This window comes from Patagioenas fasciata, chromosome 7 (genome assembly GCF_037038585.1).
Source record: "Patagioenas fasciata isolate bPatFas1 chromosome 7, bPatFas1.hap1, whole genome shotgun sequence".
In the NCBI taxonomy this organism is placed as follows: Eukaryota; Metazoa; Chordata; class Aves; order Columbiformes; family Columbidae; genus Patagioenas; species Patagioenas fasciata.
The window spans coordinates 11,748,784-11,761,378 of NC_092526.1; the positions used below are offsets into that span (position 1 = coordinate 11,748,784).

Here is a 12,595-nt window from a genome sequence, read left to right on the forward strand (position 1 = left end):
AACTAAATTTCAGACAGCTATCTCATGCAGAAATCCTCTGAAAGATGAATACTTGAAAGCTATAAATTAATATGGGTATTGCTGAGATCATAATCCAGATTTGGGATCTTTCTTCCAAAAAGAAATCTCAAGATCAAACAGTCTCATATGTGGAGCTCATTAAAATTAGAATTTTAATTACATCACATGCTCAACCTGGGATAACCTTGCTGAAAAAAAGGTTGCACCTTCTGGTTGTGTGTGTCTCTGTCATATGAGATACGTGTGGAATGGAGTTTGTACTGACTCCCAGCTGCTTGTTGAGCCTGTAGTGCTGCGTAGTTGCTGGATATGAGCTGTGTAATCTTGAGAACAATGAAATCCACCAAACTTGAGTCCTGTGTTGTCCCTTTCATCATTTTTCTATAAGAATGACCCAATGTGTAATAATATCTTCTTGGAAAGATTTAAACATACAAAGGAAATGCTACTTTTCAAAATGTGTTCATCTACGTAGATCACATAGGCAATAGAATAACAGAATGACATGGCAAGAGGTTTTTTTTGATGAAATGATGCTTCAAATCTGCCTTTCTTTCCATCTTCTATGCACTGCCTAAAGCAGATTTGCGTACATTGTACTTTGTTCAAATCAGTTTGAAAAGACCTATCAGTTTAGATGGTGCTTCTTGTCTAGTTGCTTTCTTAGGTTCTCAGTACAGCTGCTTTCACAGAGGGCTTTTCCTTCTATGCTCTCTCTTCCTTTTATAATATGACATTCTCCTGGAAGTCTGTCCAGAAACTATTTTCTTAGAAACTAAATGGGCAGCAACTTTGCAGAAAGATCCTAAACAAACTGATGTTAATAGGCAGGTTATTTTCATTATTGATTTTCAAATAGGATTTACATTTTATTGTTTGTTTTGATTGCAGATGCCTCTGCAAAGACCTCAAAGTCTGCTGAGAAGAAGACCAAGAAGCCTAAGACCACACTTCCCCCTGTGCTGCCGACAGAGAGTAAGTGACTGATTTCTGATTACTTCCTTTACACTGGAAACAAAAGAGTGCTTTGGGATTCTGCAGTCATTCCCTTTTGTTTGCAGACACAGTATCAGAAGCTTGTGCTGTTTCTTTAACCCTTGCACATAAGTCATGCGAAATGAGTTTTTGCCTTGTGGGGATTAGTGCTGAAACTGAGTTCAGATTTAGTCCACTCTATTCTCAGTTTTCCATAATGATGCAATAAACTTATGACACAGATTTATTTTTGGCTCCCTCCCCAAGAGCACAGAAATTCTCGAGTAGTTGTCTTCAACTTGTGTTGTGTCCTGTGTAGACAATATACTGTCTTACCATTGGTAAGCAAGGTATCTTGTCTGAAATGTCCTGTGGTATAATCTGTCCTTCTTTCCATGACCATGGGGAGTGGTTTGGTGAGTGTTACATTCCTTGTTTAAAGCACAGATTCTTTAATTGCTTTTAATGCTTTCCGAAATAACAAATGAGACATGAATTCCCATGCTTGCTATTCTGCATACATGCGTTTTAAATGGTAAAGTCAACAAAACAATGTCAGTTTAGAAATTCTTAATACCACTACTGCTTTTGAAATTAAGTGTCCATGGGATACAAATCTCTCTTACATCAAGCACTGGAGTTTGAAAGTTGTTTTTTTCTTTCTAAGATGTCCACAATGTGAGTTCCTAAATAAGATATAAAACACGGTCCTAATGGAAACATGAAATATTTTATCCAGCTCTCTCAAATCTAAAACAAAACAAAACAACCCACAACACTATAATCTGATTTTCCAGCATGGAACATTTTCAGCTGTTTTCAGCAGGGCTCAGTGCAGTTTTGTACTGATTGATGAGCACAGGTAGTAATTGTACTTCTGGAATTGTTGACTTGCATAGAGCTATACCCTGGGCTTACAGCTATTTCTGAGTTGCTGGCTGAGCATTTTAACTTTATCTCCACCCCATCGTTCGGGGTGTGGGAAGGGTCACACTGACATGCTCCACCTCTGCACCTGGGCTTCAAATGCTCTAAACAATAGCAATTAAGAACAATCATTTGTTCTTGCAGATCAGTAGAAAAGAATGTTTTAAAGCCATTTAAAGCTCCACAGGATAGTGTTTTGAACAGTGTTTTCTATGCCCACAAGTGCGTACGTTTCCTCTGATCCTCCCAGCAGCGTTATCAATTGCAGCTTTCCCAGGAGAAAGTGTGAATCAGGAACTAAGTCTATGCAGATACATGACATGATCCACATCCTGCTGAAATCACTGCTTGTCTTGCTGTTGATTTTACTGGAAATTGGATATAGGTAGTAAAACAGAAGCTAGCAATTCTGTCTTAAGAAGTTATTGGGAAAATAAAGTTGAAATATCGGTGAATGGCTTTCTTAAGGTTGTTCCATAGCATATTGCATCAGTGATTAAAGTTCTTGAACTTCTCATAGGCTCTTTTTTCAAAATACCTTTAAAACATCTTTTCTGTTGAACTGAAAACATCAAGGTAACCAGAGAGAATATTAGGAAGTTGGGCTTTGGAAGAGACTTTGGAAAAATGCATATTTAATTTTAAAAGGATTTGGCTGCAGAGATTCCACAGGTGGTGTTTAACATCTCAGCCTCGGTCACTGAGGACTGCGGATATTTTTCTGCCTGAGTGTTGTATTTGTATGTTTGTCAGGGGCAAAATATACAAAACTGCTCCAGTAGGCTTCACAATTTCAATTTAAACAGAAACCCTTTTCAGATGCAGAGATTTTAAAGTTCCTTACCTGAAAGAGAATGGGCTTAACAAGTCAGATACTTGCATTTTTACTGTATTTATCTTGAAAGAAAGGTTAATAAAGAATGACTGTGAAGTAAGATGTCCCTATCTAATATGGAGATAAATTTTTAGTCAGATGTTTTCTAGTCTTTGTTGCCACATCAACTCATCAACAGTCCTAACGGCAAGTAGAGTATGAGGAATAATATTGAAGAAACAGAGAACAAAATTTCTTAATAAGACCACTGAATAATTCTGAATTTTGAATAGTGAATTCGGCCACAACCATGTATACTGTATGGGGTACCGAAGCCATATACTCTGTCATATTTAGAAATAATTCTCAGGGGAAAAAAAAAATCCATTTTCTGTAAGAAAGTACATGTCAAATTTCATGGTTACCAGTTATGTCAAACTTTTCTCCTTTCAGATAAATTATAAGTGATCCACTTTCCTCCCCCCCTGCCCAGGAGGAACCTTCAGGAAAGTAATTAACTTTTAGTTCCTGAAAGCAAAAATCAATACATTCCTTTTTGTGAGAGATTGAATGTTGTCAGTGTGTTTAATCTGTAGACTTCGTCTCACAGTGAGAACAGCTGCTGACCCAGGTCATTTGACTGCTCATTCTGACAATGTTATTTTACTACTGGAAACTTGGGTTTTGTAAGCTACAGAAGTCCAATCATAAGTAAAATTTTGAGCATTACCTCTTTTAAAATGCAATATATAGTAGACTCTGGTTTAGAATAACCAGTTTTTCTCAAAAATAACATCTAAGAAGGCAGCTTTGTAGCATTCAGTTTTTAACAATATTTCCGGTATAGGTTGGGAAATTACATATTAGAGAGCAGTGTAGGGGAAAGGGACCTGGGGGTCCTGGTGGACAACAGGATGACCATGAGCCAGCACTGTGCCCTTGTGGCCAGGAAGGCCAATGGCATCCTGGGGTGTATTACACGAGTGGGTGGTCAGTAGATCGAGAGAGGTCCTCCTTCCCCTCTACTCCACCCTGGTGAGACCCCATCTGGAATATTGTGTCCAGTTCTGGGCCTCTCAGTTCAAGAAGGACAGGGAACTGCTGCAGAGGGTCCAGCGTAGGGCAACAAAGATGATTAAGGGAGTGGAGCACCTCCCTTATGAAGAAAGGCTGAGGGAGCTGGGTCTCTTCAGTTTGGAGAAGAGGAGACTGAGGGGTGACCTTATTAATGTTTATAAATATATAAAGGGTGAGTGCCACGAGGATGGAGCCAGGCTCTTCTCGGTGGCAAACAATGATAGGAAAAGGGGTAATGGGATCAAGCTGGAACACAAGAGGTTCCACTTAAATTTGAGAAAAAACTTCTCAGTGAGGGTGACAGACACTGGACCAGGCTGCCCAGGGGGGTTGTGGAGTCTCCTTCCCTGGAGACATTCAAAGCCCGCCTGGACACCTTCCTGTGCGACCTCACCTAGGCGTTCCTGCTCCAGCAGGGGGATTGGACTGGATGATCTTTTGAGGTCCCTTCCAATCCCAAACATACTGTGATACTGTGAATAGATGCATGCAGTGTTTATGTGCAGAAAGATTGCTCCCATGCTAGCAAATTAGGAAAATTACGATATGTGTTTTTGCTTACAATTATTATTCTGTCATCAGAATTTAGTAATAATTATGACTCTGCAGAATGCCACTCTGTAATGATAAATAGAATAACACTCGGTAATGATAAATAGAGTAAATAATAATGTTTATCAATCCTGAGGAAGAAGGGAGGAATGACACCTCTTTTTTAATGTTGGAATTGGTTCATTCTTCACTGACTGTACTGACTTAGGCTTTGTCGCTTGTGTCTTTGCTATGCGGATGTGAAATGCCACCGAGTTAGAATAATAAAGTGTTGTGTTTCTTCTGCACAGATATAAAAGACTAGAAGAAGCAGTGGAAAATTGGAACGTTTCATTATTTTTCATACGCCATGCTATGCCAGAAAAATCAGTGGATAAGCTAAGGGTCTTCTACTTTAACACAACCCTGCAGCAGAAATACTAAGCTAAAAATTCTCACCACTTGAACATTTCTCTAGTGAGCACCTGCTGTAAAGGTCTTTGGGCACCCTATTCCCATTGAAATAAGATGTGCAATTAGCCCAAGATCACACATTCATTTGCAGGCCTAAAACTCAAATTTCTTGATCCTCAGTCTTTTGAGTAGTTTGCTTGCCACATCCAAAATAATTTTTTTTTTTTTAAACTGACATCCCAAAAATTTACATAAAACATAAGTTTTCCAAAAGGCAGATTTTTTTATCAAAGTTTTTTTTTTTTTTTTTGAGAGAGAGAGGGGTACTGGGGAAAAGACAAATTACAACAGTTAAATGTTCTCTCTTGAACTTGACCAGGGCTGAGTAGAGCAACATAACTTTACTATAGTAGGAAGAAGCTTTATCCCAACCATTGCTACTGAGAACAGAATGGGCTTTAATGTTTTAGAAAATAGCCCACCTAAATCTAAGCATTGGATTAAAGTGTTTGGAAAGAAATGCCCACTGGTTTTTGTAGGGCTAATTCACAGCAGTACTTACAGTAAATATTAAGAAACGGCAACTATCACTTGTCATAATCAGAAGTATGAAAACCTCACAGGATATCCTGGATTCCCTCATCAGAGTAATACGTTTGTTAAACCTGCTGCTCCCATACCCAATCCACACATATTAAAGGGATGACCCAGCACAGAGTCTCTTTGCACAAATCTAAGTTCTTCTGCTCAGTTAAAAGTAAAGTTATGTCAAAGAAAAGAACTTCCTCCATACACCTTCAAGTAAAGGGGCCCAAAATACACTACTTAGCAGTATTTGGTATCTTGTTGATATAAATCTGTTATATCTGCTACTATGTAAAATCTGTTTGATTTCCTGTCAAACACATTTTTAGGTTAAGTAATGATGCATTCTCTTGCTGACAGTTGTTAACAAAATGTTGCCACTGAAATTGTCCAGATCAAATCCTCTGGAAGGCTGCGCTGTTATCTTCCCATTTCTTGACATTGTTGGTACTTGAACGGAAGGCTGAGCAGTGGCATCTCTGAAGGAGCGTGTCATAAATGTAACTAAGTCAGACAGGACTCTTTGTCATTTATATCTTATTTTCCACAGTGGGTGGGTTTCTAGGCATTTTAATTGCCATGGAAAAATTATGAGTCAGTGGCCAAGTGATTAGTATGCAGTTCTGTTATTTACTCTTCAATAAACAATCCTGTCAGAGAATCCAATTCCAAAAGCACCATCATTAAAACATTAGACTTGATGTGTCCAGTTTAGATAATATATAACTAAATCAGTAAACACTTCAAGTGTTTTCTTGATTTCCATTCTATCAATATAATATGAATACAAAATGCTTCCAAATCTTCCTTTCATGTCAGATTGTTTTGTCCTCGCTATAGAATGCACTGATTTCTAAGGGAAGAACTCAGTTACTAAGGAAGTAAATAATCAGGTCAGAGATGTTCTTCAATCGCAGAAATAAGAGCACTGTGTAGCTGCTGTAATCTGGTGATGGTGCTGCTGCTGTCCTCTTTGGTCCCTGAGGGAGTCTGAGATGCTTTTAAGAGTCAACGAGGCCATTCGTATCAGTTCTCTCAGTTCCACTCATTTCCCAGTAGGTCCATGCTGCTCTGCTCATGGCTGGTGCAAAAAGAACTACGAGATTTTCTGCACAGTTAGTGCAAGTACTCGGTGTGTTGGAAGAACATGAGTTACATTGCCAGGGAAGGCTCTGACCAAAATTTTCAAGGAAAATAATTAATGGGTTTTTTTTCTAAGAGAAGCTGAAACTTCCTCTTTTAGTCTATGTAAATACAATTGCCATGGGATAGGTTTGAGACCTAGATATTATTTCTCTGAAACTCAGGATAGTGAAAGGTGCTGATATCATTCCTCACGACAGGAGTCCAAGAATAAGTAGCTGTGGCACAAGATCAGCCACACTAGCTGAAGTTAGAAGGCAATGTAAGATTTAACTTGGTGATTCTGAAGGTTTGTTGCCTCCACGGATGAAAACAAAATTCAGTTACTGTACGTTTAAAGAAAGCAATGGAGAAACACTGATTTGTTGTGTAAATCACCGCTCCTTGATGCCCAGTTCAGCACTGTTTAGTTAATGCCAGGTATGCATTTTGAATCTCTGCCAGCTTACTTTACAGCCTGCACCAGACTGACATTTTCTGAGTTAATATTGGCACAGAACAGTATTTTCCATGTGTTTTTCATACAGTCCATCCTACATAGCTGTATGTTGACAGAAGAAGACAAAAATGTTTATTGATTGTCTCATACAGAGAGAAATGAGGACAGTTTTTGCAACATGGCCTTGAACTGAGGAGATGCCACACACAATTAATTCCCAGTTCAGTTATTGACTAGAAATGGCAGCACTGAGGCATGTAATAGAAGCATTGACCAAAGTTTCTCCTCTATAAAATGGAGACCTAAATCCATTGGCTCAATTAATGTGCAAAAATATACATCATCTAGCTTTTCCCACTGAAATCATTTGGATCTCCTGAATGTCCAAATGACCTGACAGTATTCTCCTACTTACTAGACTGAGTATCAGGCTAGTAATCTAGTTTAGGTTGCTGTTCCCACACACTTTGGCACAGCATTTTCGCATCTAATTGTAGCTCAGGACATATTTCTCACAGGACATGAGAAATATGAAAATGAAATCTATATTTAAGAAATCAACATTGCTGTCTTGCTCTCACCAGAGCTTTTAGTGGAATGCACATGACCTGGGTTCTTTGTAAGCTCTATTTGATACTGGATCTCTTCTGCTCTGCTCAGATCAGCTTTAATTGCAGAAATTGCTCAAGTGCTGTCCTATGAAAGTGCTATGGAATTGATTCTTCCTCCAGCTGAGCTGTTTTAAAATACTGAGTCACTTTCACTGTACTGTGTTGCATTATTGAAGCTCTTAGTGTGCTAGTATACATGAGCTCTCTCTTGACTGGAATGCATGAGTATTTCCTGGATTTTAATTTATATTTTGAGGAGGAGGTTGAATTTTTTTTCAATTAGAGGACTATCTCTGCTTGATTTAGAAACTAAATATGGGATGTTGCAACAAAATGACAGTTGTTTTTAATGAAAAGTATAAAAGCTATTAAAAACTCTTTTGAAACATGCACACTCAAATAAGTGTCTTGTATGGTATTTAGTTTTCTAATTTCTGCCTCTCATCAAATTTAAGCCAGAGTTGCTGTTTATTTTATTGTATGTAGATAATAAACAGTTATTTGGAAACAGTATGAGGGATTTACTCTTTGAGAAGCAATGAAGCAGCTCTGTTTAAGCATTCAAACCTTGATAAAGTGATCAGGCTACTGGTGCTAGTGCATTGTCACTGTCATTCTTCCCTGCAGCAATTAGTGTAGGTTCATGAATGTATGAATAAATTGGTAAGCAATGATGTGTTGTCTTTTTCTACTATAATTGTAGCAATCATCAGTCTTCTATTTCATTTTGTCTGTGCTAATATCTATAATAAGTTTTTGTACCATCAAGGAAGTCTATAGCAGAAGATAGAACTAAAAAATTAATTGCCTTGACCATAAGGTCAAGTGTTTTATTTTTTCTGTACTTCTAGGTGCCAGTCACTCCTTTTTTTCCAGCAGAGCAGTGAGTAGTGAGGTTTTACAGACAACAGTCACCTTTGATTCAGCCTCTGATATCTACCCCCAGAGGGATCTGAAGGAGGTTGCACAGTGATTCATTTACACGTGGGAGAGAGAGACTTCATAATGTCACATCCCACATGTCTGAAGCATTCAAGTGAGATGGGGAAGAAGGAGCAGAGACTTGAAGCTGGGTTTTCCGTCTCCTGTATAAATATTCTTGTTACCATGATATCTGACACTTCGCAGACATGAGTTCTTTTTTTCAGCTACTCTTAAAGGAAACTGAAAACAAACTCATTTAGTTACTCTCAGTAGACGAAATCTTTAAAAGTTTTATATGAGGAGAAAATAGTTTTCTATGTGTCTATAGTATTAGAGTATGTCATTAGCCCTTCTGCTATTCTGAGCTAAAATGAGGCTATTCCTCCAGCAGAAAGGAGCAGAGAAATGTCTTGGTCCTTATGTTAACAGAGTCAGGTATTTACTATACTCTTGTACAAGGTGCTGAAATCCATCACTATAGAAGACATGCACATGATTTTAGGCACATCCCTCAAGCAAGACAGCAGGAATTGTGGACTGGTTGGAAATGCTATCTTGAGTACTGATGTGTTTTTCAGATTGTAAGAGTTTTACTTCATGCTTTATGAAAGCAAGTTGTGCAGAGAGCGATTTCAGGGGAGGGCTATGCCTATTTTTAGTAAAATTCCAAAAAAGGGAAACAAAAAAGAAGGACGGAGGCTTCTGAACATATCTGCTTTCACGAATTCAACATCAGGACAAAGAATGGCACAACCAAACATCCCACAGCTATCGGTCTATATGGGATCTTTCCCTTTTTTAGTTTATGTCCCCCCTCCAAACACAAGCTCTCTAAGAGGCAAACCTGCCTATAGAGTTATGTAAATACCAGCCCTGTAATGTTTACATTAAGTTGTTTCTAGAAGGCAGATTCATTTAAGGAGAGAATATTATCTCCTTTTTCCTCCAGGCTGGTTTTCAGCTTCAGCCTGTTTCACTGTAAATATCCAGAGAGACAAACTGCTTTTTTTTTAAAAAAAAAAAAAGCAGAAGAGGCAGACTTGAACTAAAGTTTCCAAGAGGCTGAAATATTTTAATGAAAACAATCATTTGACCTTGTCAACTTTGGGTAATCTTATTAGATTTTTTTCACTAACTGTCTCCAGCAGGTTTTGAAATAAAAGTTACATTTCAAAAAAATGTATGAGATGAGCTGATATTCTCAAGGAAGACCTAAGAACAGTGGAGTGTACCCTATTAGCCAAAGAAGGCAGCTGCACAGACCCCGAGACACATCCTTGGATTTATCTCCTTCCACACTGCCCCTGCCTTTCATTTCTGCTCAGGGCTATTTGTGTCTGCAAAACAGGATATTCAGCCAGACCTTCCAGCAACCCTTTGCAATCTGCATGGTTTGATGAAGTCCAGTGACAGTCTGTATATCCTCAGTTAAGTGAATGTAATGTCCTGGTGGGTAAAAACTCAAAAACAAACACATTTTTTTATATTTGCATATAAAAAGTAGTACCTTAGCTGAATGAGGTGATGGATTCATGTGCTTTGCTGCTATGGAAATCTTCATTTTGGTGAGAGCCTTTTGAACTGTCTTAAGCATAGCCCTTGGTTTTCCAGGGCTAGAAGAGACACCATGCATTTATTCCACTTACAGGGTAAATTAATACCTGGTGGTTCATTATACATCCTATCCTATATAGAAACATTGTTCTTTATTAGTGATGAGTTGAAAGTCACTGACTGTAGTTGTGAATGAACAAATTATGTTGTTGAGGTTCCTTCTGTGATTAACTGAAAATGTCTGATAGAAGGCAGAGAAAATAGGAGTAGTATCTTGAGGACATAGGTATCCATTCTTTGCGTATATCGTGCAGAGGCAGACAGTGACATTGTTAGCCAGGAGGAAAAAAAAAAAAAAAAAAAAAAAACAAAAATAACATATTAAGAATCAGAATGAAACGTGAACATTTGAAGAGTGTGATGATTCCACAAGCACCTTGCTTGTTAATTTAGATGCTACAAATAAATGTACAATGTAGGCCAAGAGGTGATAGCTGATTGAAAATCATGCCGGATTAAGGAATTTACTTTTCCTCCTATTTGTCTGCAGTGACATTTCTGAAAAATGGCAGTAGTATCTGCAGCCCAAGATGGCACCTGACAAATATGGTGGTTTTTCCTCATTGTTAGTGCTCTTTGCTCTTATCAGGCTAATGGGGTGTGGAAGTAATCAAATTCATGTAATTGCTTTAGCTTGTATTAAAAGCCATTGTGGTTCTGAGGAGATACCCAACAGCTATTTCATTCTCTGTCTAGAGAAGAGCAGAGAATGTGATGTCAAATACACCACACGTACACACACAAATATTTACATATTTTTAAATTGTATAACTGAGCTAGTTTCATGAGATTATGCATCTAATGAATACCTAAAGGATTACATCCATTAATAGGGATGTTTAACAGCAGGTGATAGGCCAGACTCCACAGCCCTTCCAGCTGGTACCTGACCATATAGGCAGTTTCATCCATGTAACTGTAACTACAGCCTGAAATAAATGAGAGTTTTAGCCCAGGATGTGACCATAAAACAAACCACCACTTGTTGCCTTTGCTCATATAGCTTGAGCAGGACAGAGAAGCTGGAGATGTATTTGCTGTCACTACTACAGCAGCTAGGGTACATGGAAGTCTGTTGGTGGCCCAAAATGGGTCTCTTTAACAAGCAGTAGTGCTCTTTGAAGGCCTCCAGTTAAACAGGAGGTCAAATGGAAGACACGGCAGGACAGATACCCAGATCATGCCCTGATGGTCCACTTATACTGAGATAAACACCTCACAAGTATGAATCTAAACCTTTAATTAGTTCCGTTAAGCCGATAGTCATAGAAAGACTTCCTTGGGACTCATCTAACTATTGATTTTGACTTACCCGTAAGTACTGCAAGAATAGCCTACCTCTCTGATGTTGCATTTCTGGTTCCAACAAAATCAATAAAGACAGAGCATATAAAAGCTAAGCATACTTTGAGAGAAAATTACTATGAAATGAAAGTTTAAAAAAAGAAGGTGGCAACAACTTCTGTATACAACGCATAGTCAAACACTCCCCAGAATGAACTGAAAAAACTGTGCTGTTAACAGCTAAACCATAATATATTTATTAAAGCATTTGGTCTTTTAACAACCTATAGCACATCACTTAGTATTTCCAGTGACTCTGAAATTTAAAACCAATCTTCACATCTGTCTGTTGCTTGAGCCGTAATGTTATAATGTGAACCCCATGGTGAGCTCACAACTGATGGCTCCTTATTCATGGGGCGCCAGGTGATGTATTCCCTGGGTAGCATGCACAGCTGGCAGTTTGCTGTGGCAAAGAGGGTTAAAATAAAACACTGTCTGTATTGGTTTGGAGTTTTGAAGATTTTTTTTTTTGCTGCTCAGTGTCTTGCTACTTTGATATAACTTAAGTAAACAATGAACCAAAAAATTCAGACCTTTTGAGACTGTTATGACTATCACTAGGCACATATGTGTATGCTGCCAGATATTCCAAAGCACTGAGCAGACACTGCCTCCATCAGAGGCAATAACATCTTCAAAGCCAGACTACTTCAGTCAAGCTGTCTGCTTGAGCAGAAGAAAATAGGAAATGTCCTTTCAGAGCAGAGGCCACCCTCTGACAAGGATGCTTAGGATAGCAGATAAAAAGAGAGTGCTCTCAAAGGAATGGACCCCTGCACTTCTGGAATTCAGTGGTTTGAAGGCATTCAGACTGTTACATTTAATGGCCACCATCTAACTTTGATGAGTTTGTCCTTTTGAACCTGTTTATGTTTTTGTCTCGCAAAACGTTACTTGTCTGCAAACATATCATATGTGTGCTATATTTTTAAATGCTTCTTTTGCTACTTTCATGCCTGCTGCCCAGTAACTTAATTTGGTGGCCCTTAGTTCTTGTTTTGTGAAAAATAGCTACTAGTCATTTTCTACCTACCTTTCTTCTCTTTCTTTCTACCTACCAATCACAATTTTTGTGTGCCCAGGTTGTAAATTCGGTTTTGACTCTTCCTTTTGTGAATAAAGCAAAACACTGTCTGTGCCCAGGGAAGAGAATGAGGCAGAGGGGCATAATAG

The 12,595-nt window shown here is 38.4% G+C and overlaps 1 protein-coding gene across 2 annotated transcripts in view; it reads left to right on the plus strand.

Annotated features, from left to right (window-relative positions):
* MYLK (myosin light chain kinase) overlaps window positions 1–12,595 on the plus strand; it is a 210,396-nt gene that overhangs the window by 149,523 nt on the left and 48,278 nt on the right. For both annotated transcript variants that reach the window (XM_065840410.2, XM_071810812.1), the window contains exon 18: window positions 913–996. In XM_065840410.2, the coding sequence (XP_065696482.1) occupies window positions 913–996 (84 nt within the window). The remainder of the gene's footprint in view (window positions 1–912; window positions 997–12,595) is intronic.